This window comes from Microtus pennsylvanicus, chromosome 11 (genome assembly GCF_037038515.1).
Source record: "Microtus pennsylvanicus isolate mMicPen1 chromosome 11, mMicPen1.hap1, whole genome shotgun sequence".
Classification (NCBI taxonomy): Eukaryota; Metazoa; Chordata; class Mammalia; order Rodentia; family Cricetidae; genus Microtus; species Microtus pennsylvanicus.
Genome location: NC_134589.1, coordinates 20,907,072 through 20,933,392, shown reverse-complemented (window position 1 = coordinate 20,933,392; position 26,321 = coordinate 20,907,072). Strand labels below are relative to the sequence as shown.

The 26,321-nt window shown below is 48.5% G+C and overlaps 1 protein-coding gene across 1 annotated transcript; it reads right to left on the bottom strand.

Annotated features, from left to right (window-relative positions):
• Positions 1-4,535: 4,535 nt before the first annotated feature.
• Positions 4,536-6,859, bottom strand: LOC142860005 (tubulin gamma-1 chain-like). The gene is made up of 6 exons (XM_075990677.1): positions 6,651-6,859; positions 6,283-6,377; positions 5,917-6,084; positions 5,520-5,579; positions 5,280-5,441; positions 4,536-4,931 (listed from the first exon to the last, which is right to left on the bottom strand). Exons 1-6 carry the CDS (start codon positions 6,697-6,699, stop codon positions 4,734-4,736), a joined length of 732 nt encoding a protein of 243 aa, XP_075846792.1. The 5' UTR covers positions 6,700-6,859; the 3' UTR covers positions 4,536-4,733.
• Positions 6,860-26,321: the final 19,462 nt, after the last annotated feature.

The window sequence follows — 26,321 nt, the reverse complement described above, 5'->3', positions numbered from 1 at the left end:
AGGCCAGCCTCCTCTATAAAGCATGTTCCAGGACAGCCAGGCTACACAGAGGAACCCTGTCTCAGAAAACTAAAAAACAGATAGACAGACAAGCCATTAAGAGTTAGTTAGTTGCTCCAGGTGGTGGTGGCATGCGTCTTTAATTCCAGCACTTGGGAGACAGAAGCAGGCAGATCTCTGTGAGTTTGAGGCCAGCCTGGTCTACAGAGTGAGTTCCAGGACAGGCTCCAAAGCTACACAGAGGAACCCTGTATTGAAAAAACAAACCAAAAGTGTTAGTTTAGTTGCACACCTTGCTGGCACACTGTGAATCTCCAGAAGGTACAACAGAATTTTATGCTGTCTCCCTCTCCTTTTAGAAGTCTTAACTAAAGGAGGATGCTGAGGGACACTGAGGCACAGAGGGAAAGAGACTGGCATGGGGCAGATTACAGGGAGTCCCACACCAAAGGCCCGGAAAGACATTATGTTCATAAAAGTGTTTATGTGTTAGACTCTAGCCAGCTCTTCAGTTTCTTTCTGCTGTTGTTGTTTGTTTTGGTGTTCTGGAGACAGGGTTTCTCTGTGTAGCCTTCCCTGCTTGTCCTGGAACTAGCTCTGTAGACCAGGCTGACCTTACACTCACAGAGAGCCACCTGTCTCTGCCTTCTGAGTGTTGGGACTAAAGGTGTGCACCACTGCTGCCCGGTCCTTTATTTTTAAGGACCTATTTATGTGTGTGAGTATTGTACCTGAATACATGTGTGTGCACGCGTGCATGCCTGGTGCATGAGGAGCTCAGAAGAAGAGGTCAGAGGGCATCAGATCCTCTGGAACTGGAGTTGCAGACGGTTGTGAATTGCCATGTGGGTGCTGGAAACGGAACCCAGGTTCTCTGTAAGAACAACTGCTCTTAGTCCCTGAGCCATCTCTCCAGCTCCTGAAACACCATTCTTAAATGCTTTTGTTACTTTTTGGGAATACTTCCTTGTTTAACCTACTGCAGAGGGAATATGAAGGGGAGGAGGATTGGAGGTGGCCATTACTAGAGGGTTTGTTGTCTTTGGATTTTAACTGACTCTCCATGGAGGAGGAGTGCCGCTTTCTAGGGAGACTGAGAATGTTTGTGGCTGGTGGGGACCCTGGATGAGGCCCAGTGGACTAACTAACTAACCCATCACCTCCTTGTCCAGTGGCTATGCTCACCCTTACCACCATTTCTGCTTGTCACCTCTTGACCTAACCTCAACACATTCTCCAGAGTTACTGTCCCTGTGTTCCAGATTCGTGTCTGCAGGTCTATTTTTGGATATGGGCTTCCTGCCCCACTGCTCTGTCTCACCCACGGTCCAGGGCCCTGGAGTTATATCACCCCATCCCCCAGGGAGTCTTCTGAGAACATCACCTTTCTGTGACTAACTTTCTCCTGTCATTTGGTTAAAGACATCCCTGGTCTAAGCTTGGGAAGTCCAGCCTCTCTCTCTCTCTCTCTCTCTCTCTCTCTCTCTCTCTCTCTCTCTCTCTCTCTCTCTCTCTCTCTCCAGCCTTTTCACAGCAACCCTTGTCCTTCAGCCAGGGCTCTGAGGTCTGTGCCTTGCAGTATCACTGACCACAAGGGCTTCTCACTACCAGTACCACCTGCTGCCAGAGTCCCAGAGGCCTCTCTCTTTCCACCTGGCCTCTGCACTGCCCTCTGGTTGACACAGTTTGGGGTTTGCTGCTGGCCAAGAACTGGGAGGGGCTGCCCTGTCTGGGGTGTTGGGTGATCTGGAAATAGCCTTGGGGGAGGGGCCTGGCTGAGGCTGGTGTTCAAGTGTCTGTCCATGCTCCTAACACCTGGTACTCAGCAGTCAGGGAAGGTGGCATCTTTGCAGAGTCACTTGTCCCTGCTGGGGAATTTAGTCTCGTCTGCGGGCTGGGAACACACTGCTGTGCAACCCGACTTTCTTTCCTTTTCTATTTATTTATTTATTTATTTGTTTGTTTGTTTATTTATTTATTTTTGGGATAGATTTTCTTTGTGATGTCCTGCCTGTCCTGGAACTCCCTTTGTAGACCTGGCTGATCTCAGACTCAGAGATTCACTTGCTGCTGCCTACTGAGTGCTGGGATTAAAGGCGTGTGTCACAATACCTAGCACAAGCCTGGGACTCTATACTTGCCTTAACTGGATCTGGCAAAGGCGGGCTTAGGTGCTGTTTGTGGCCTGGATGTGGGCCTGTAAACTACTTCCCTTCAGTAGTCTCAGTATACTGGGAAGTTGGATCCAAAGCCAGTTAAAGCTGATATTCCCAAGAAAGAGATCAAATGTGTTTTCTTTACCTAAGTATTCAAGGTCCCCACATCCTTGCAAACCATGGGCTTCTCTCATAGCTCCAGAAGCCCCCAGGAGGTGAACAAATTTTATGCTAACCTGAAAGATACAAAGTAGGCACAGAGCCAATGGGTAGAGTTGGACACTGGGCTAGGAGCACAGCTCAGCGGCACAGCGGTGCTCACACAGGCCCTGAGCTTGCTCCACAGCATCACACAAAGGTGGTGTGTGTGTGCGTGTGTGTGTGTGTGTGTCTGTGTGTGCGCGTGTCTGTGTGTCTGTGTGTGTGCACCGGGAAGGGTGGTAGCACTAGAGACAGAGGCAGAGGCGGAGGCCGGGTGAGCAGAGCAAATCTCAGGTCAGCCTCGACTAGTGTAAAATAATCTAAAATACCCAGGAGGGGCCATGAATAAAACTACTAGTTGCTCCTGCAGAGGACCTGGGTTTAGTTCCCAGCACCCACATAGTGGCATGTAGCCATACGGGACTCAGTTCCACAGGATCCAGTGCCTTCTTCTGATCTTTGTGGCCAACCAGACACACACAGTATACACATACACGTGCAGAAATATAATAAATACATCTTTAAAATGGTTTGCTTGCCTGTGTTAGTGTTTTGTTGCTGGGCAGAGATGACAACCATGACCATGTCAACTCTTATAGAGGAAAACATTGAATTGGAGTTGACTTCCGGTTCAGAGGGTTAGTCCATTATCATTATGCCGCGAAGCCTGGTGGCACACAGGCAGACATGGTGCTGGAGAGGTAGCTGAGATTTTACATCGGGATCAGCAGGCAGCATGAAGAGGCAGTGTGTGCCATGAAGCCTAGCTTGGGCTTCTAAAACCTCAGAGCCCACCCCTCTGACACTTCCTCCAAGGCTGAACCTAAAATACGACTCCCTATGAGTCTATGGTTGCCATTTCTGTTCAAACCACGTTTTCTATTAGTTAAAACTAGACAAACACATGTCATTCACATCAGAGCTTGTTTCCACTCTGCCGTCGATGGGCACTTAGCTGGGTGACTCAGGAGTCTACTTTGCTGTTTCTACGTTTATACAATTAGATTGGCAATGAGATCCACCACTTCAAGGGATTGTAATGAGGATGAAACAAAGCCATGTGCTTGATGTATGACGGTCATGGTCGCTGCAGCTCTTACCTGTGGCTATAGGGTTAGGGGCCCCAACAATCCCACACAATCTAGAGAACCACTTTGCTCTTTAGGTCCCACGGATTTAGAGCCATAAATTTACTATTCACCCCACTGTCCTTTTAAAAACTGGAGGGTGCTGGAGAGACAACTTAGCAGTTAAAGCACACTGGGCACTCTTCCAGGGGACCCGGGTTCAATTCCCAACACTAACACAACCCAGAGCTGTCTGTAACTCTAGTTCCAGGAGACCTGACACCCTCTTCTGGCTTCTACAGCCCTATAAGGAAGTGGTGCTCACACATACATGCAGGTAAGACACCCTAACATCTAAAATAAAAATTAATGTATTTAAAAAAAAAACAGTGGGGTGGTGAGATGGCTTCACTTGTCCCTTAAGCCTGACAACCTGAGTTCTATCCCCTGGGAACCACATGGCAGGAGAGAATCTATTCTCCCAAGCTGTCTGACTTCCACACTTACCCCAAGGCTCACACATACCCATAATCACATACAGAAGGATTAAAAGTAATAAAAACTTTACATAAATGAAGACCATTGGGAACAGGATTACAGATTTTAATTTTGGAACCACTTTTGGGTCTGCTTAGTCCAGGCCTTGGCCATGGTCTCCTGCTGTTCCCTACACTCTGGTCTGGGCTCTCTGGGACAAGCTCTCCAGCACTGCCCTGCTGGCCAGAAGGGGAAAGGCACTTGGGCTGGCTGCCTGGTTAGGACCTAGGGGTAGACAGTGGTGGCCCCAGGCATGCCGTTGTCACCAGCAGGACACTCAGTGTGGAAATATGGAAGTACAGGAATGGTCACCTGCTTCAGGGAGAGGGAACAGTGGCCAGAGGCCGACAGAGAAAAGATCCTATCTGTGCGACCTTTCACTGTGGGAAGGAATCGAGCAGGGTCCAGAGCCACCAGTGTCCTCCACAATTAGGCTAAAGGCAAAGCCAGAGGCGGCTTCTGCCCGGAGTTAGAGATATCGCAAGTGTGAAGTGTGGGAGAAAAGCATCAGAGATGAAGGACAGACAGACACGTCTGTCCCCAGCTCCAAAGCCTGAGTTCAGAGACTGGTGACTTGATTTCCATCCAGTGCTTTATTAAAGATAAATACTCTCAGAGAAGAAGTAACCCATCCCCAGGCCAACAGACAGTGCTCGTACATATGTGTGTCTATGAGTATTTGTGAGGTCCCTGATCTGTGCTCTGAGGCGTGGTCAGCTAGGCAGAGCCTGGGCCAACCGGTAAGGCAGATGAGGGTCCCTGTCCTGGGGACTCATTGCTCCTGGGTGCCCCAGGAGATGTAGTCTGGCCGCGTGGCCACATGGTACTCGTCAATCAGCTGCTGCACAATCTCCCTAGATGTGTCCATCTCGTCGAAATTGTCCTTGAAGATGTCCTCCTTGCGGAACTGCTCCATGAAGGCCTCCCTTTTCCGCAGCTTGTCAAACTGGCGGCAGGTCCGTTCAAAGAGCTTAGAGTATGAAGACAGCAGAGGTCACAGGAAATCAAGGGACAGTACGGCCCTAGAGCCAGGGAACCAAGACTGGGTTATCCCCTCAAACAGATGGCAGAGCAGGGGAGGCAGGGATGCAAACAGGCAAAGCACAGGGAGTTTATACAGCTGGGGAGGAGAGAGCTTCAGAATGGCGTCCAGTTCAGGACACCAACTAGGGACAGACTGGGAAAGCTGATGACAGTACACAGTGGAACAGAGTGGCCAGGAGCCATGGGTGTGGCTCCCAGGTTGCAGCATTGCCTGCCATTCCTGATGCTCTGGGTTTGGTCCTTGCTAACACACAGACAACAGGAGACTGCTCACCGAGGAGATACTGGTGTGGTTGGCCATCATGAGCCCGCTGACCCGGTGGGCTGATGGCAGGTAGGGGGACTTCTTTGACAGGGCCACCTGGATGCTGGCTGGGCCCCAGGGGATGAAGTTGGCCAACTTCCTTTCCCGGATCCTCTGCAGGCTCTTGTGGACCTAGGGTGGGCAGAGTGGTGGTGGCTGCTTCTCCTTCATGCTGTGGACCAGAGGTGAGGGTGATGGGGCCTCCCTTACCTGGGTAGGGTCCACCTCTCCATGGATGATGTTGAGGATGGTGATGAAGCATTGGTTGGTCTGATGACCCGGGCCAGTGGACACCATGACATCAGTGGTTTCTCACCTCCTGACGTCCAAGATTTTTGTCTTCCTTTTTTCAGCACCAAGAACTCCACCCTTTGTCCCCGCTGCCATCCTGAAACCCACCTTCCCAGCCAGAATCTTTCTCAATCCAGAACTGCTGCTTTGTGAATGATTTACATAAAGTTTGCACAACCACCTTCCTCGCAGTCCATTTCCCAGCATATCCATTTGTCTCTTATTTATTGCCAGTTTAGTCTGGACAGAGTCCCAGACTTACTTGAGCCTTGCCTTATCCCAAGCTAGGATTACCAAGGAACTCCGGAACTGACACCTGTGAGAAACCCCTGCCCCAGTTGTTGCCAGCTCCTCCTCCGTGCTCAGACAGGTAGATGTTCTCTGGGTTGTAGAGCTTGGCATAGGAGGAGTTGAGGATGGAGTGGATCACCCGGGGCTCCAGGTCCAGCAGCACAGCCCGGGGGATGTAATGCTCATCATCTGCCTGCCAAAGGGAAGCCAGGATGGGCCCGTGAGCCTGGCTGGGTCAAGTCCTGCATCCTCCCAACTCTGGCTCCTGCAGGCCCTCCCTTCTTAAGACAGCCGTTCTGGTCCCATCCTGCCCAGTGAGTTTCCCAGCACCAGGTCGCTACACTTCCTTTCAGGTCCCTAAGGTCCTGATCCAGTCATGGTGGGGAGGCACCTGGTAGAAAAAGACGTCCTTACAATCAGTGCCTTCAGTGCCCTCGGGGCTGATGCCATGCTCAGCACACAGCTGTATCCATAACTCGAACCCAACTGGGGGAGGGGGAAAAAGCCCAAGTCTGCTGGAGCCTTAAAGCCGGAAAAGCCCAGGCTCAGAAGCTATTGCATTCAGGAAGGCAACCCAAGACGCCTGGAAGTTGTCACAGCCCAGGACTGAGAAGACAGCTCTTGCCTGGATCATCAGGCGCAATAAGGTAAGAAAGGTGGTTGTGGGAAGGACAAAAGGGATTGATGGGTACCAGGCACTTGAATGCGGGCCAAGGGATAAAACCAGAGACTGGCGGAGCTCGGTGGTTGCTTGCTCACTCTGGTTGCCGCACTGGCCCAGCTGCAGGGTGATGATCTCCCGGGGCATCGCCGGTCAGAAGGGAGCTCGTCCGCCCCAGGCCGGCGGGAGTCACGGCCCAGAAGAAGGCCGGGCAGCCGGGCGCGCAGGACATGGGCAGCGCGCTGTCTGCCGGTGTTTTGACGCGGATGCTGCGTCTGCGCGCGTGCAGTGTGGGCCACTGCGCAGCCAGCGGGCGGCAGAGCCTGTCCTGGGCATCATTTTCTCTCTTCACAGGCACAGCTGGAATTCAGCACAGGCGCAGAGTGAGGCCACGCCCCTTCATGTCAGGATGTGCGCGTGCGCAGCAAGACCTTTGGAAAGCCGAGGTTATCCACTTGGATGTGGGGGAGGGGAGGAAGGAGCTGCCTGGTGGATGCACCCAGTGCAGGAGTCACCAGCCTACACCTGCGGGATGTGCTAGATTAAGGGGCTAGATTTAAACCAACATTTTCTTAATGGTTGGGGAATTGAACCCATGTTCCTGTGCATACTAAGCACCTGCTATACCACTTAGCTACACACCGATCCCGAGACACATTTCCTTTTTTTCAATTTATATTCTATTTTTACACTATACAAAATACAAAATTTACAATCTAGGGCAGGTCTGTGCCTTAAAAATCCCAGAACTTGGGAGACAAAGCAGATAGATCTCTGTGAGTTTTAATACAGTCTATTTAGTGAGTTTCAGGCCAGCTGAGGCTACATAGTGAGACCCTGTGTAATAAGATAAGATAAATTACCCTCTCAGACAGGCCAGTTGTCCTAAAGGCCCTTGCTGCCAAGTCAACCACTGAGTTTGATCCCAGACACTCAAGTTAGAAGGAGAGAATCAAGAGCCGACACATGTATTGTCCTTTTACCTTTCTTTATGTATGCTCTTTCAGCGTAGAGCCAAAATAAATAAACCCACAAATGAATAAATGAGTAAATAAATAAATAAATGTAATGTCAAAGTCAGTACATGTGGTTGCACACACCTCTCAACCCAGCACTCGGGAGACAGAGGCAAGCCAGTCTAGTCAAGGACGGTTTGGGCTACAGTGAACACTCTGGCAGCACGCCTTTAGTCCCAGCCCCTGGGAGGCAGAAGCGGGCCGATCTCTGTGAGTTTGCAGCCACCCTGCTCTACACACCAAGTTCCAGGGCAGCAAAAACTGCAACACAGAGGAACCCTGTCTCCAAAATCCAAAATAATAAATAAACAAACAAACCAATATCCAAAGTTCACCATTTTAACCTTTAACCTGTTCCTATCTTAACCTTTTGAAGTGTACTGTTCTGTGGCATGAAGGTCTATCATGTTTTTAATGATCACGACCTTATTCAGAACTTTTTGTTTTGATTTTTTTGGGGGGAAGTGGAGGAACAACACGTGGCCCAGGCTGGACTCAGCCTCACTCTGTAGCCCATAATAGCCTTGAAGTCTTGATCCTTATGCTGGTGTTTCTCTAGTCCTAGCATTGCAGGCCTGTGCCGCCCAGGCAGAACTTTTCCATCTTCCCAGACTGGAACTCTGTACCCCTGGATGGTCTGTGCCCGTGACAGTGGCTATCCTCTCTGTCTTAGGAGTTTGCCTCTGTGGACCTAAGTGGCGGCCTGCAGCGTTTTTCCTTCTGTTCCTGTCCATTTATTTCAGGTAGCACAATTCTTTAGGATTCCTTCATTGGTACCCATGTCAGGGTGGCTTTCCCTTGTAAAGTTGAATATAAGCTGGGCAGTGGTGGTGCATGCCTTTAATTCTAGCATGAAAGAGGAAGAAGCAGGCAGATCTCTGAGTTCAAGGGCAGCCTGGTGTATGGAGTGAGTTCCAGGATAGTCAATGCTACACAGAGAAACTTTGTCTCTGAAAACAAAAACAAACAAAAAGATTGAGTAATACTTTTTATTATATATATATGTCTTACTTGTTTTTGATCCATTCTTGTCTCAGTGGCTTCCTTCTCCCTCTTCCTTTTCTTCTTGCGACATTGGGAACAGGATCTTGGACTTTGTTCTCACATGAGGCTAGTGCCTTCCCTCAGACTAAAATTACGGCTCTCCTTTTACTTAAAAACAAAAACCATTGCAATTGGGGAGATGGCTCAGGAGTTAGGGGATTTGGTTTGATTCCCAGCACCTGTGTGATTGTGATAAACTTTTCCTGGGGAGACACAACACACGCATCTACTCACCCCAGAGAGGGAGCCCACAAGAAACAGACCATAGTACAGATAGCACCAAAGGCCAAGTTGGTGAAGCAAGGAGTTTTATTGGGGTTACTGTCAGGAATAGGGGTGAGGGGTGCCTTACAGGAGCAGAAATGATTCAAGGACAGTCACATCACCAAAGCCCACAGCAGCATGACTGGCAGCTGGCACTGTGCAGGTAGCTCATCAGGTTGGAAAGCATCCTTTCCCGTTGACTCAGGGGGTCTGAGCCTCTTCCTGGCAGCTTGCCTGGCTTCTGCTTGTTCCAGGGAGCTGGTCTAGTCTGACAATCCTTTGCTGTAGCTCTGTCAGTCGTCTGTCTGTCTGTCTCTCTCTTTTTAGATGTCTATTCAGAAGTAGGATTGTTGAATCAGAAAATGATTTTATGTTTATCTTCTGGAGGAGCGATCATATTTTCTATAGCATCTGCAAAATTTTACATTCCTACAGGAAAATAATGTCCCACTTCTACCCCACTGCCAACACGCGTAACGTTCTCTGTTTTTTGAGACAAACCATCCCAGTGGCCACAAAGCGGTATCTCACTGTGGCTGATCTTTTGTTCCCACTGTTAAGCTTGTTTATTTTGTTTAGAGACAGGAGCTGATGGAACCCAAGTTGGTCTGGAAATCCTGGCCTTTTTTGTTAATAACATTTACTTTTATTTTATGGGCAGGTCTTTTGCCTGCGTGTATGTCTGTGTGTGGGATCCCCTTGGAACTGGAATTGCAGACATTTGTGTGAAGCTACAAGTAGTCTCTATCTTGCTGGTCCCAGGGGACCCGTTTTTCTCCACCTGCCTGCTCCCGAAGCCACTGATGAAATAGCCACTCTGAGGCTTATGATCAGTTACAACTGTTTGGCCAATGTCTTAGGCTTCGTACGAACAAGCTCTAACTATCAAATTATCCTATTTCTATTAATCTGTATATATATTACTCCTTCGGTGGCTACTGTTGTGAGTGGTCATGTGGGTGCTGGGAACTGAAGCCGGGACCTCTGGAACAGTGTTCTTAACTGCTGAGCTGTCTCTCCAGCCCCAAACTCCTGATGTCACTGCCTCTACCTTCTGAGAGCCAATTTCAATGGCACCACAGTTGGCTCTTACTAATTTTGACATGGAGTCTCACTATGTAGCCCTGGTTAGCATTCACAGAGCTCCCCCTGCCTCTGCCTCCTGAGTGCTGGATTAAAAGTGTGTACTACTGTGTCCAGCTCCTCTTTCATTTAAATTACACAACATTTCAAACATACAAGCATGGTTTTAAATTTTTGGACTTGAAATCTTACATAAAAGAATCAGATTATAAAAGAAGATAAAAGTAACCTTTTTTTTTCCTCCCTACAGTAGAGCTGTGGAGATTCGTCATGTTTCTGTATGTAAATTTACTTTTTCATTTCCTTCTCTCATGCACACACATATACAGTATATACATATATATAATATATACTATTTTTTATTTAAAAAGTTTTATTATTTATTTTGTGAGGAGAGGGTTTGTTGAGGCTAGAACCCAAGGCCTTGCAGGCATTCAGGAACCATGCTCCCTGCCAGCCATATTCTTGGCACCATATACTATCTACTTGATTAAATTTTATGTGTATGAGTATTTTGCCCAATGTGTGTATATGTACCATGTGCATGTCTGGAGTTCACAAATATCAGAAGAGAGGGTCAGATCCCCAAAATGGAGTTAGAAGGTTGTGAGCCATCATGTGGGTGCTGGGATTTGAATTCTGGTTCTCAGCAAGAAGAACAAGTACTCTTAATCACTGAGCCATCTCCCCAGCCCCTATTATTATTATTATTATTAGTGTATGTATATCATGTGTGTGAACACAGGCAGGCAGGCAAGTACCATGGAATACCTGGGAAGGTCAGAAAACAACTCACTGGATTGGCTCTCTCCTTCTACCATGTGGGTTCCAGGCATCACAGCCATGTTTCTGGCTTGCATGACAAGTATGTTTGCCCATGGTGCCATCTAATCAGCCCATTTCTTTGTTTCTGTGGTGCTGGCTGTGGAATCCAAGGCTCACTGATGTTAAGGAAGGCCTCTGCCACTGAACTGGATCCCCACTGTCGCTCTTTTCAGCTGCATTTTAGTATTCCAGGGGATGGATAGAGCAAGGGTATTGATTCTTCCTTCAGGAGCAGGCTCAGCTTTTACTGCTTCCTCTGCAGGGAGGGGCCTAGTAGCTCTAGTCCATTTCAGGGACTTCCTCAAGTTATTTTGACTTGTTTACTGTCCTGCTGAAGGAGCTTCCTGCAGGGTGGAATGTTTCAGTCTGAGGGGAAACTGTTACAAGGTTCTCACTTTGTCCTAGACTGCAGCACCAACCGAGGCTCTTCTTGCTTTGCTGGACCTGCATCTGCACCTGGTATCAGATGGTAACTTTTGTCAGTCCCATGGATGCTGATGTGATTTATTGTTTCTACTTATCACAGTGAACTCTGTTGAACTCTCCTACCCAGCTTCCTTTCCTTTGGAAGAAAATGAGTTCTTTGAGTGCCCTTCAGGGGCAGGCAGCCCGGCACGGACAAGATGGCTACCACCTGCCAGTTCCACTTTTGTTACTACCTGGGGTTTTTTGCTTTGTGTGTGTTTGTTTTGTTTTTCGAGACAGGGTTTCTCTGTAGCTTTGGAGCCTGTTTTAAAACTAGACTAGGCTGGCCTCGAACTCACAGAGATCTCCCTGCCTCTGCCTTCTGAGTGCTGGGATTAAAGGCATGTGCCACCAATGCCCGGCTTTCTATCTGGGGTTTCTTCCTCTCTGAATTGCCCGTTCTTTGGATTGTCTCCTTCAGACATTTGAAGATTTTCTACAGCCAGGAGTGGCGGTACACACTTGGTATCACAGCACTCGGGTTACTCGAAGGAGAAAGATTGTTCAGATCAGGCCAGGCTAAGCTGCAAATCAAGACCTTGTCTTAAAAAAACAAAAAAACAAACAACCTGGCAGTGGTGGCACATGCCTTTAATTCCAGCACCCGGGAGGCAGAGCTGTAAGTTTAAGGTCAGCCTGGTCTACAAGGAGAGTTCTAGGACAGCTAAGGCTACAAGGAGAAACCCAGTTTTGATTATTCTTGTTTCAGGCTATGACTTAGTTTTTTTTGTTTTTTGTTTTTTTTTGGTTTTTCGAGACAGGGTTTCTCTGTAGCTTTGGAGCCTGTCCTGGAACTCCCTTGGTAGACCAGGCTGGCCTCGAACTCACAGAGATCCGCCTGTCTCTGCCTCCGAAGTGCTGGGATTACAGGCGTGCGCCACCACCGCCCGGCTCTATGACTTAGTTTTTACACCTAGAAAAGATCTGGATGGGCTGGTGAGATGGCCCAGTGGGAAAAGCAGTTGTCCCATAGCCTGCTTTTTTTCTCCTCTCCCACCCTCGGAGCAAGCGGGAAAACAACGACCCCAGCCCCAGCTTGCCGTTTTCATCCTCCTGCAGATCCCACCCATCTTTCCTTTACGTGTTGTAGGGTCTGTTAGTCCCACAGCCCCACAGCCACCCTGTCCTTTCTTCCAGCTACACTGGGATAGTTTGACTTGGTCCCTGTGGGTCTTTGGTTCATCTGGAATTTATCTGGAGGCCGGCTGTGAGATAGGGATCTATTTTATTGTTTCCATATGAATGTCCAATTGCCTTGTTGAGGGGTCTAAGCAAATTCTTCCAGTCCCTGGAACATTCCAAGCCGCCAAGTGCTCACTTGTCGACCGTTTCCTACATGCAGGCTGGACCACTGGCCACCAGCCGCAGGCTTCTGACTTCCTTTGGGTCTAGTTGTCCAGGTCTGGCTGCCTTTCTCTAGGAGGGAGACAATGAAAATGCTAGGCAAAGTATCTCTACCACGTCATCATCAGACAAGGGTTTTTTTTTTCTTTCCTTTTAGAGAACTCAGCTGTTTTCCAGACCCTTTGCCTCATCTTCTGGACTTGGGTAGAAGGCTCTAAATCACGCCACAGCCCTCACAGGCCTACCCTGGCTGACCTCCCTTCCCCATCCAAGGCATCTTTCTCTTTCAGGTTAGGTAGCAAGCAACCCCAAGAGGAAGTGCCAGGGAGGGCCTGGCTACTGTCCTTGAAGTTCGAGGGTAGGGTGGGAGAGCCCAGGTTTGTACCTTCAGGGTGGGCGATCTTCAGAGGCCAGGCCTTCTGGGAGTCTACCCAGGAGCCCTGACAAATGGGAGTGAACTCGCCTCCTCAGCCTGTGCGCCTCGTGGGGCTCAGTTTACTGCCTTTCAAATAAGCTGTAAGCAGTTGATGAACTCTTGGGAATAGGAGAATAAAATTTCACCCTTTCTTGGATTAATAACGCTGCCTTCTTCTGCTCTGCCAGAAGTGGGGAGACTTTCTTCAAACCCCGATTTTTAGGTAAGCAGGTGAGAACTTGCAGATTATACTCTGACATGGCCGAGGTGCCTTTCCTCCTAGTCCTGTGGAGATGAGTGGGAACTGAGAAGCCTCTGTGTTGGCAGAACTGAGGGCAAACTCTCCCAGCCACGGCTTAGGTGAGGTGGAGAATGGGCACTTAGCGCATGCCCGGTGCACAGCAAACCTCTGAACACTGGCTGTTACTGTCACCCTGGATGTAAGGGTGATGAAGCACAGCTTCAGAGGAACTGCTACAGATAAACAATCTTATTCAGGGAACAAAGAAAATGGGTATTTAAGTAGCTAAAAACAAAACACCCAAACTCAGATAGCTATGAATGTACAGATGGGGTTTCAGATTTGAATTCTACTGACAAGCAGAAAGCTTAGGTAGATAGTTGGTCTCACCTCCATGCAGGATCTCAAGGTTGTTTGTCTGTGGCTGGTGCTGAGTGTCCTTAACTCAAGGTTTTCTGATCCTGGTTATGATAATTCACAGGATGCGGTGCCTTTGTCTGAGGCCTCAGCCTGTCTTTCATTATACCTGTAGCATCTGTAAACTAGCAAGTGTGTCAAACACTCAGGCCTTTTGTTGTGGACATCCTAGTCCTGATGAAACCTGGGTCTGGGGGCCCCTTCATTTCATTTCTTCTTTCTTCCTTTTCTCTTTTTGAGATCAGGGTCTCACTGTGTAGCCCCGACTGCCTGGGAATTCACTATGTAGACCAGGCTGGTCTCAAACTCGCAGAGATCAACCAGCCACCACGCCTAGCTGCACCTTTATTTCTGCCTTGTCCGAAGTTACTGCATTAGAAACTTGGTGTCTTGTGGAGGGAGAGAGAGGCTGAGGTGTAAGGTAGGGAATGAGACTGTTTCTCGGGGCCTGGAAGGAAGAGCAGTGTGCTAATTCTGCCCGGAAGCTACATAAAGCTGCTCCTGGACTCCGGATCAGGAATCTGTGACCTCTGAGAATTCAGCTTCCAAAGTTAAGGCATACTGTGTTGTGGAATATTATTTTAACTAGGCTAAGGTGTGCTACATTTGTTTATATATGTATATACATAGGGTTTCTCCGTAGCTTTTTGGTTCCTGTCCTGGAACTAGCTCTTTTAGACCAGGCTGGCCTTGAACTCACAGAGATCCGCCTGCCTCTGCCTCCCGAGTGCTCTGATTAAAGGCATGTGCCACCACCACCCGGCTTGTTTATATTTTTTAGCAATGAAAGGACGTGTTACATTTGTCGGTGCTGTTTCTCTTTAATTACATACGGATGTGTTACATTTGTTTCATCTTGCCTGCCTAAGGCACTTGATTGGCTCATAAAGAGCTGAAGGACCAGCTGGGCAGAAGAGGAATAAGACAGCAACAGAGAGAATAAATAGGAGAACTCCAGGTTCTAGAGGAAGGGGAAAGGAATGAGGAGAAAGGGAGACATGCCGGAGGCAAGAACTCCAGCAGAGGCCAGCCAGCAGACACAGGAAACAGTGAAAGTGAGACACAGAAAGAAGGAAGAAAGGAAAGGTAAAAAGCCCCAAGGCAAAATGCAGATAAAGAGAAACAGGTTAATTTAAGACAAAAGAGCTAGCTAGACAGGAGTGTGAACTAAGCCAAGCAGTCAAAGGTAATAGTAAGTCGCTGTGTCATGGTTTAGGAACTGGTTGGTGGCCCTAAAAGAAACAACAGCCTGGCACAATACTGTGTCCACAAGATGGCTCAGTGGGTAAAGGTGCTTGCCACCAAATGTGAGAACCTGAGTTCCTTCTCTGAACCCACATGATGGAAGGGGGGAATCACTTACCCCAAGTTGTCCTCTGACCTCCACAAAAATCCCACTGGTTCAATTCCCAGCACCCACATGTCAGCTCACAACTGTCTGAAGTTACAGTTGCAGGGGGTCTGACACCTTCATACCAATCAACATAAATAAAGTTTTATAAACCATAAAAATATTTAAAAAAAAAAAAGACCATGGTTAGCAGGCTGGGCGATAGCTCGGTGCTCTGAGGGACGACACTGACGTCTGACGAGTTGAGTTCAGTCCCTTGAACTCACAGGGTAAGCAGAAGCTTCTCTCCTGAAAGCCGTCCTCTGACCTCCTCTACGGCACAGGTGCAGCTTCAGTCGCTCACACACACACATTACTAACAACTGAATAGACAAAGAGGCGGGATTGAGCCAGGTCTGGTGCTGAGCCCTGTGTTTGCTGCATTCGGGAAGTGACGGCACAAGGACAAATTCCAAGCTATCATCATCTGTATAACAAGTCTGAGGACAGCCTCCCAAAAGAGGAAGGGGTGACCTCTGTGTGTACTAGATGGCTTGCCTACAATGCACAACAGTGCCTGGGTTCGATTCCTAGCACCGAATAAAAAGTGAGTGTGGTGGTGGACACCTGTAAACCCAGCACTGAAGTACTGGCCGTGGAGATCAGAATCCACTGTTATCCTTGACTGCACACAAAGATTGCAGGCCAGCCTGAGCTACATGAGAACCAGTGTTGAAAATAAGAGTCAGGGGACCAGTGAACATGCAGTCATCCTGCCTGTCTGCCGGCTGGGTAACAAAACTTTTCCTGGGGAGAAGCAAAAACACATCTGCTCAGCCCAGACAGGCGCCCACGGCACACAATAGTCAGGGTGACACCACGCACATCTGCTCAGCCCAGACAGGGCGCCCACGGCACACAATAGTCAGGGTGACACCACGCACATCTGCTCAGCCCAGACAGGCGCCCACGGCACACAATAGTGAAGGTGACACCAAAGTCCAAGTTGGTGAACAATTGAGTTTAATTGGGGTTACTAATGCAGCAATTCTCAACCCGTGAGTCGCAAACCCTTTGTAGGTTGAAAGATCCTTCACAGGAGTCTCCTAAGACACCCAGAGAATACAGATATTTACATTATGACTCATAGCAATAGCACAATTGCAGTTAGGAAGAAGCAATGAAAATAATTTGATGGCTGGGGTCACCACAGCATGAGGAACTGTATTACAGGGTCGCAGTGTCAGGAAGGTTGAGAACCCCTGGATGGCAGGAATAAGGGTGAGGGGTTACTCAAAGACAGCTGCAGCACCAGCCCAGCATGGGTGATGTCTCACACAGCTGGGGACCTGGAGCACACTGCACAGCCTGCAGGCAGCCCACCTGCTTGGAGCCGGTCCTTTCCCTGTGCCTCAGTTGGCTTAAACCCCTTCTTCCAGGCAGCTCAGCTGGTCTCTGCCTCTTCAGGGCAGCTTCTCTGGCCTGAGAGTTTTTTTGTTTTGACAGCTTCTCTGAGGTAACTCTCCTTTTCATTGTTTAATATGGGTGTGTGTGTGGGGGGGGGGGTTCCTAGTGAACCTGGTCAGTTTCAGGAACTTCCTGAAGTTACTTTGAGTTGTTTACTTTTGAGCTTAAGGCCCTGCCCTGGAGGATGGAATGTTACAATTTGGGAGGACAGTTACACAACACTGCCGGCCCACCCTCACTGAGACACAGCTGAAGGGTTCCCAGGCTCAGGATGTTGACTGGGCAGCCTGATGCTTTCTGCGTGGCAGACAAGAATTCTACTAAGTCACATTCCTCAGCTCTATTTTATTATTATGGTTATCAGTGCTATGTAATAACAATGACAGTGATGATGATGACTACAAAGACAAGATCTTACTGTCACCCAGGCTGGTTTCCAACTTGCAGTCCTCCTGCCTCAGCTTCCTGCGTGCTAGAATTACAGCTATGCCATGATGGCCACCTTTAGCTCTACCTTTTTGTTTTCTTTAAAAACACGTTCTGTGGCACGTACACATGTCTTTTCTTTAATTTTTTTTATGAGCATTGGTATGAGGAGTCCGGTCCCCTGGAACTGGAGTTACAGACTGTTTTTAGCTCCCTTGTGGATGCTGGGAATTGAACCTTGGTCCTCCGGAAGAGAAGCTAGCGCTCTTAACCACTGAACCAGCTCTTCAGCTCCTGGTTTTTGTTTTTTTCAAGACAGAGTTCCTCTGTATAGCTTTGGAGCCTGTCTTAGGACTCTCTGTGTAGACCAGGCTGGCCCAGAACTCACAGAGATCTGCCTGCCTCTGCCTCCCGAGTTGGGATTAAAGGTGTGCACAGTCAGCAGGTACTACTTTAAAGCATTACCGTTGTGCCAGGTGTGGTGGCACATGCCTGTTAATCCCTGTAATCAGAAGCAGAGACCAGTGAATCTGCGTGATTCCAGTCAGGTCTACAGAGTGAGTTCCAGGACAGCCATAGATACATACTGAGACTGTGTTTCAGGAAAACTAAATAAGGAAATGACTACTTTGCTTTGTTCAGAAAAACTCCTCCTCTGGGCCCCATGCTATCATCTCTAGCACTCTGTGTCAGAAATCCCCAGTGATCAAAACCCCAGTGATCGCCTTCATTTGTTTTTCAAGGAGATCTATGTCAAATGCCACAACCTTCTGGCAGCAAGGACTCTCAGGGGCGTGTCTTCTGTGTCCTGGCAGGACATTTCAGGCATTTCTTTGTTCACACAATGTGACTGTGACGGTTCCCAATCATGAGAAAAAGAAGAGAGGCAAAATTCCTGTTCCCCTGCGCAGGCGGCCAGTGTCAAGAGTATTTGTGAGACGGTGAAAGGATTTGCCCTTCAGGCCAGTTAACAAATAAGAGAAAACCAGCACAAGCAAGGAGTAGTGAGCCCGCGTGACACAAATGTCTCTAGCCTGACTCCCTGCATCCACACTCGCCAGACCCTGCTCTCCATCAAGTCCCACCTTCGACCCCCGAGACCGCAGGTCCTTATGGGTAGTTCTTGGAACCGCCGTTTCTTGACCTTCTCACTTCCTGTGCCCTCCACCTCTCCTCTGCTTCAGATGAAATCTTTCTGCAGCCCCACAAGGTTCTCCACCAACGCAATAATCCAAATCAGACCAGGTAAAACCGAATTAGAAAAAACCCAGCCGGACGGTGGTGGCGCATGCCTTTAATCCCAGCACTCGGGAGGCAGAGGCAGGCGGATCTCTGTGAGTTCGAGGCCAGCCTGGTCTACAAGAGCTAGTTCCAGGACAGGCACCAAAGCTACAGAGAAACCCTGTCTCGAAAAAAACCAAAAAAAAAAAAAAAAAAAAGAACTCAGGTTTAATGGATACCAATGCTCCGGATGGCTTTCCAGCCCCCCAGACAGGAGCTGGGGAAGGAAGACCGGAAAACCAAGTGTTTAGTCTCTGGGGTGGAACTTAAATACCCTGTGGGAGTGGTCTTGAGCATCTGGGGGGGGTTATTGTTTGGAGGGGGGCTTTTCCCCGGGGGTGGAGTCTGGACTGAGGCAACTCCCCAGGGGAAGGGGCTTGGGTTGGACTTCCACCCGAACATTGCAGATTTTTTAGATATATGGATGCCAGGGGCTGTGGTGTGGCCTTAACCCAAACAGCCCACACCGTGGCTAGGTCCCAGGACTGGCCCTAAAGCTACTCCTTAACTTTAAACGTTTCAATTTTATTTTATTTTAATTTTTCTGGGGGGATTTCAAGACAGGGTTTCTCTTGTAGCCTTTGGAGCCTGTCCTGGAACTAGCTCTTGGAGACCAGGCTGGCCTCGGATTCACAGAAATCCACCTGTCTCTGCCTCCCGAGTGGTGGCATTAAAGGCGTGTGCCACCACCACCTGGCTTTATTTAACTTTTCTAGGTTGGTATTTATTTTATGTGTATGAGTGTTCCACCTGCATGTATGCATGTATGTACAGCACATGCATGCCTAGTGCCTTTGAAGGCCAGAAGAGAGTGTCAGATCCTGCAGCTAGAGTTACAGGTGATTGCGACCTCCCCAGGGTAGGTGCTGTGAACCACACTTAGGTCCTCTGCAAAATCCTCTTAATCATTGAGCCATCTCGCCCACCCTTAAACTTTATTTATTATTATTACTATTATTAATAGATTGTGTGTGTATGATGTTCATATGGCAGCAGGCACATGGATGCCACTGCATGTGTATGGAGGGCGTAAGATAACTTTTGGAGATTGGTTCTCTCCTTTCAATGTGGGTTTCAGGGATTTGAACTCAGGCCATCAGGTTTGCACAGCCAGTGCTCTCAACTGCTGCATCATCTCCAAAGTCCTATATTTGTGGGGGGGGGGTGTCTGCACACGTGTGCAGGTGCCCTTGGTTGTGTGTGTCGGTGTCTATGCACGCGTGCAGGTGCCCTTGGTTGTGTGTGTCGATGTTTATGCATGTGTGCAGGGGCCCTTGGCTTTGTATGTGTCTGCACACGTGTGCAGGGGCCCTTGGTTGTGTGTGTATCGGGGTGTCTGTGCACATGTGTGCAGGTGCCCTTGGTTGTGTGTGTATCGGGGTGTCTGTGCACATGTGTGCAGGTGCCCTTGGTTGTGTGTGTGTGTCTGTGCACACGTATGCAGGTGCCCTTAGTTGTGTGTGTCGGTGTCTATGCACGTGTGCAGGGGCCCTTGGTTGTGTGTGTGTCTGCACACGTGTGCAGGTGCCCTTGGTTGTGTATGGGGAGTGCAGGTGCCCTTGGAAGGCAGAGGTGTCTGGTCCCCTGGACCTGGAGTTACAGGCAATTGTGAGACACCTGACATGGGTGCTGGGAACTGAACTCTGGTCCTCTGGACAAGCAGCACGTGATCTTATCCTTAACTCTTCTGGAAGAACAGTGTGTGCTCTTAGTCCTCTTAACCACTGAGCCATCTCACCAGTCCCTACCCCCCCCCCATTCTTAACCTTAAATTAACTGGCTGCTAGTGACTGTAGCACAAATTCTAATTGGAGTCAGATATTAGGGGATGAAAGCTGAGAGAGATCAGAGAAGCAAAGGAGCCAGCCACTGGAGAGTTCTTACCTCTACCAGTGCTCGGACAGAAGGGGTGATCCTGTTTCTCAGAATCCTCAGATTGCTTCTGAGCAGTCTCCTCCTCCTTTAAAGTCCACTCATTGCCCAGCCATGTCTCTCCTATCTCCACCTCCCTAGTGTTGGGATTAAAGACACGTGATCTCAAGTGCTGGGATCATCCTTGTGTGAGCCTCCACCAGCTGGCTCTGCTTCTCTGTTAGACAGATTCAATCTTGTGTAACCCAGGGTGGCCTTGAACTCACAGAGATCCGCCTGTCTCAGTCTCCCGAGTGCTGGGACTAAAGATGTATGCCACCACTGCCTGGCCTCTATGGCTAACTCGTGGCTTAGCTCTGCACTCTGATCTTCAGGCAAGCTTTGTGAGATCACAAACAAAAACACCGCTCCATATGACCGCATCTCCTGCACTTCTATTTCCTTTGTTTTGATCTCTTTGTCTTCCTAGGGTTGCTTTCGCTCTCCTACACTGGCTATGACCTTGTGGGTTTACATCCTTCTCCCTGGAGCCTGGATGAGCCAATCTAATTCTCCTTTCTTCCCTTCATCTTCAACTCTTGATGAAACCGGGGACGTAGCTCTCCCTCCCCGTCTGCTCTCTCACCCCTGCAGCTGAGTACAGGCGAAGACAGTGCGAGCTCAAGCTGCAGACAGTTGCCATGGCAACTCGGTCTCCAACCTTGCCATCCTCCTCCACCCCCCTGGCCTGGGAGTCCTGAGCTGTCCTTGCCAGCTCTCTTCTGTTTCCCACCTTTGTCTCCCTCCTTTCTCATTCTCCTCACGGAGAACTTCACCCCTACTTGACAGTGAAAATTGAAGCCATCAACTTCCTGGCCCCCACTACCACCCTACTGACTTATTTTTAACTGCTCTCATCCTTTGCTCCTTCCGGCAGTTAAGGCAGTTAATCCGTCCACCTGAGCCCTGCATCCAGTAGCTCCACCTGCTCAAGGACCTTGGCGCTCCAAACCCTGCCCCTTCAGTATTTAGATGTGGAAGTCTCTCCTGCATTCTGAAAAGCCAAGTTCCCCAGGCACCAGCTTCTGGTTTCATCAGTCCACATCCTTATTTCTTGCCTTTCCTTTAGAATACTTGTTATTTTTAGTACTGATAACGTGTGAGCCACCATGCCAGCTGGCTCTTACCGATAGATGCCTTCTGTTGTTTGCTGGCTATTATTCTTTTCTGCATAAAATAGTATACATGGGCCGATGACTGATTAACATCCAGTGTTGATGGGGCTTCTGAGAAATGGGTGCTTTTGTGCACTAAAATGGGTATTTTTGTACATTATTCATGGTGTCATAAATGGCTGTAATCCTGAGGAGAACTGGCAGTCTTATTATCTGCCACGCGTGAGACTCTGACCTGGTGGTTCTGCTTTGAGGAGTGTATCCTAGGACATTTACACAGTTTGTGCATGCAGGGGTTTTCTGTGGTGCTGTTCATAATAGTGAAAAGTGATGTGTATCTATCCATCAAAAATCTAGCTAAATATACTTTGCAAATCCCTGTGAAGAAACACAAAGGAGCCCTTTATAAGAAAAAGAGAAAATAGGACCAGCGAGGTGGGCTCAGAGTAAAGGAGCGAGCTGATCATGATCAAGCATGGCAACCTGAGTTCAAACTCAGAAACTCATGTTAAAGTGGAAAAAGAGGACCAGCTTCGCAAAGTTGCTCTTCAACACCCACAGGTACATCAGATCCCCAGGCCCCATGTGCCTGGTGCCTAGGAGGTCAGAAGAGGGTCGCAGATGCCCTGGGACTGGAGTTAGGGACAGTTGTTAGCTGCTGTGTGGGTGCTGGGAACTGAACCTGGGTCCTCTGCAAGAACAAGTGCTTTAAACCACTGAGCCATCTCTTTAGTATCATACCCATTTTGTTTTGTAAGACCAGGCTGGCCTCGAACTCACAGAGATCCACCTACCTCTGCCTCCAGATTAAAGGTGTGTGCCACCACTGCCCTGGCTGATTGTGTTTCTGTGTGTGATATACATGTATATGTGCATGTGTGTTCCTGGGTATGCACATGCGTGTAAGGGCGCATGGACACAGTCCTACGTTTGTAGAGGCCTTAAGTTGACATCAAGCGTCTTCCTCCAACACTTCCCATTTATGTTTTTGAGGTGGGGCCTCTCACCGAACCTGGAGTTTGGCAATTCTGGCTAGTCTAGCAAGTCAGCTTGCCGTTGGGAATCTGCTGTGTTTGCCTCCTGAGTTCTGGGATTATAGACAGCCATGACACCTGGCTGACTTTCACAAGGGTTTGGGGACCCAATCACTGGTCCCCTCCTGCTTACAAGGCAAGTGCTTTATCCACTATGCTGTCTCCACAGCCCTGAGTCTGAGCATTTCTAACCACTAGAGACGTTGAATGTCATATAATTTATCATAAACGATTTATTCCCTCTACTCATTTATTACCGCGCTCATCATCATCATCGGAGTGTTTGTGTCTCCCTTGTTTTTTTCCTCTTACCCAATCCCTAACCAAAACTTCCTGGCCTGGGCTGGTGCCACCCCCTCTGGAAGTCTTTCCTGGTGATTGGTCTCTCTTGCCCTCCTCTTCCAACCTTGCCCAGGTCTACGACTTAATTTTAAAAGATTTTACTCTGTGTGTGTGCCTGTATGATGTGTGTGTAGGTGTATGTGTGTATGTGTATGTATGTATGTGGATGTGGGATGGGGATTTTTGTGGGGATCAGAGAACAACTTGTGGTAAGTGATTCCCCCCTTTCATCATGTGGGTTCAGAGAATGAACTCAGGTTCTCACATTTGGTGGCAAGCGCCTTTACCCACTGAGCCATCTTGTGGACCCAGTATTGTGCCAGGCTGTTGTTTCTTTTAGGGCCACCAACCAGTTCCTAAATCATGACATAGCGACTAATTAGTTTTGAATGCTCAGCCTAGCTCAGGCTCGTGTCCAGCTAGTTCTTTTGTCTTAAATTAACCTGTTTCTCTTTATCTGCATTTTGCCTTGGGGCTTTTTACCTTTCCTTTCTTCCTTCTTTCTGTGTCTCACTTTCACTGTTTCCTGTGTCTGCTGACTGCTGCTTGGGTTCTTGCCCGGGGCTTGTCTCCCTTTCTCCTCTTTCCTTTCTCCTTCCTTTGGAACCTAGATTTCTCCTCCTATTTATTCCTTCTGCTTGCCCACTTATGCCTCCTCTGCTGAGCTATTGATCATTCAGCTTTTTATTGGACCAGTTGAGTGCCTTAGGCAGTAAGATGAAACATATGTAACACATCCTCATGTAATTAAAGAGAAACAGCACAGACAAATGTAACACATCCTTACACCGCTAAAAATATAAACAAATGTAGCACACCTTAGCCTAGTTAAAATAATATTCCACAATACAGTATGCCTTAACTTTGGAAGCTAAATTCCCCGAGGTCACAGATTCCTGACCCGGAGTCCAGGAGCCCCTTTATGTAGCTTCCGGGCAGAATTAGCACACTGCTCTTCCTTCCAGGCCCCGAGAAACAGTCTCATTCCCTACCTTACACCTCAGCCTCTCTCTCTCTCCACAAGACACCAAGTTGCTAATGCAGTAACTTCGGACAGGGCAGAAATAAAGGTGCAGCTAGGCGTGGTGGCTGGTTGATCTCTGCGAGTTTGAGACCAGCCTGGTCTACATAGTGAATTCCCAGGCAGTCGGGGCTACACAGTGAGACCCTGATCTCAAAAAGAGAAAAGGAAGAAAGAAGAAATGAAATGAAGGGGCCCCCAGACCCAGGTTTCCTCAGGACTAGGATGTCCACAACAAAATGCCTGAGTGTTTTGACACACTTGCTAGTTTACAGATGCTATAGGTATAATGAAAGACAGGCTGAGGCCTCAGACAAAGGCACCGCATCCTATGAATTATCATAACCAGGATCAGAAAACCTTGAGTTAAGGACACTCAGCACCAGCCACAGACAAACAACCTTGAGATCCTGCATGGAGGTGAGACCAACTATCTACCTAAGCTTTCTGCTTGTCAGTAGAATTCAAATCTGAAACCCCATCTGTACATTCATAGCTATCTGAGTTTGGGTGTTTTGTTTTTAGCTACTTAAATACCCATTTTCTTTGTTCCCTGAATAAGATTGTTTATCTGTAGCAGTTCCTCTGAAGCTGTGCTTCATCACCCTTACATCCAGGGTGACAGTAACAGCCAGTGTTCAGAGGATTGCTGTGCACCGGGCATGCGCTAAGTGCCCATTCTCCACCTCATCTAAGCCGTGGCTGGGAGAGTTTGCCCTCAGTTCTGCCAACACAGAGGCTTCTCAGTTCTCCACTCATCTCCAGGGGACTAGGAGGAAAGGCACCTCGGCCATGTCAGAGTATAATCTGCAAGTTCTCACCTGCTTACCTAAAAATCGGGGTTTGAAGAAAGTCTCCCCACTTCTGGCAGAGCAGAAGAAGGCAGCGTTATTAATCCAAGAAAGGGTGAAATTTTATTCTCCTATTCCCAAGAGTTCATCAACTGCTTACAGCTTATGTGAAAGGCAGTAAACTGAGCCCCACGAGGCGCGTAGGCTGAGGAGGCGAGTTCACTCCCATTTGTCAGGGCTCCTGGGTAGACTCCCAGAAGGCCTGGCCTCTGAAGATCGCCCACCCTGCAGGTACAAATCTGGGCTCTTCCACCCTATCCTCAAACTTCAAAGACAGTAGCCAGCCCCTCCCTGGCACTTCCTCTTGGGGTTGCTTGCTACCTAACCTGTAAGAGAAAGATGCCTACACAGGGAAGGGAGGCAGCCAGGGTAGGCCTGGGAGGGCTGTGCAGTGGTTTACAGGGTTTTTACCAAACTCCAAAAGATTCTAGGCAGAAAGGAAAGAAAAGCAAAGCCCTTGTCTGATCGTGACGTGGTAGAGATACTTTGCCTAGCAATTTTCAGTGTCTCCCTCCTAGAGAGAGGCAGCCAGACCCGAAGAGCCAGACCCAAAGAAGTCAGAAGCATGCGGCTGGTGGCCAACAGTTCCATCTGCCTGCAGGGAGCAGTCGACGAGTGAGCACTTGGCAGCTTGGTTTGTTCCAGGGGCTGTAAGAGCCTGCGCCAACCCCTCAACAATTGGTTCAGAGACAACTGGACATCCATATGGAAAAAATAAAATAGACCCCTATCTCATAGCAGGCCTCCAGATAAATTCCAGATGATCTACAGGAAGCGATCCGAACGATCCCAGCGCAGCTGGACAAAGCTAGAATAAATGTGGGGCTGTGGGACCAAGAGGCCGTACAACACATGAAACAAAGCAAGGTAGGATCTGCATGGGCGTGAGAATGGCAAACAGGACCTGGGGTCATCCCCCCTTGCTCTGAGGGTGAAAGGGGAGAACAAAATTATTTCTAAATTAAAAAAAACATATTTTATTATTATTGTGTTTACAGTGTGTGCATATAAAGGTCAGAGGACAATGGTGTAGGTCGTTTCTCGCCTCCCTTTACACAGGTTTGGGGATGGAACTCTGGTCACCAGGCTATGGGACAATTGCTTTTCCCACTGGGCCATCTCACCAGCCCATCAAACTCTTTTCTAGGTTTGAAATCTAAGTCATAGCCTGAAACAAGAATAATCAAAACTGGGTTTCTCCTTGTAGCCTTAGCTGTCCTAGAACTCTCCTTGTAGACCAGGCTGATCTCAAACTTACAGCTCTGCCTCCCGGGTGCTAGAATTAAAGGCATGTGCCACCACTGCCAAGTTGGGTTTTTTGTTTGTTTGTTTGTTTAGTTTTGATTTTTAAGACAAGGTCTTGATTTGCAGCCCAGCCTGGCATGCTCTGAACAATCTTTCTTCTTCAACTAACCCAAGTGCTGTGATATCGAGTGTGTACCGCCATGCCTGGCTGTAGAAAATCTTCAAATGTCTGAAGGAGACAATCCAAAGAACAGGCAATTCAGATAGGAAGAAACCCCAGATAGAAAGCCAGTACTGGCACACGCCTTTAATCCCAGCACTCAGGAGAGAGAGGCAGGGAGATCTCTGTGAGTTCGAGGCCAGCCTGGTCTAGTTTTAAAACAGGCTCCAAAGCTACAGAGAAACCCTGTCTCGAAAAACAAAACAAACAAAACAAAAACCCCAGGTAGTAACAAAAGTGGAACTGGCAGGTGGTAGCCATCTTGTCCTTGCCGGGCTGCCTGCCCCTGAAGGGCACTCAAAGAACTCATTTTCTTCCAAAGGAAAGGAAGCTGGGTAGGAGAGTTCAACAGAGTTCACTGTGATAAGTAGAAACAATAAATCACATCAGCATCCATGGAACTGACAAAAGT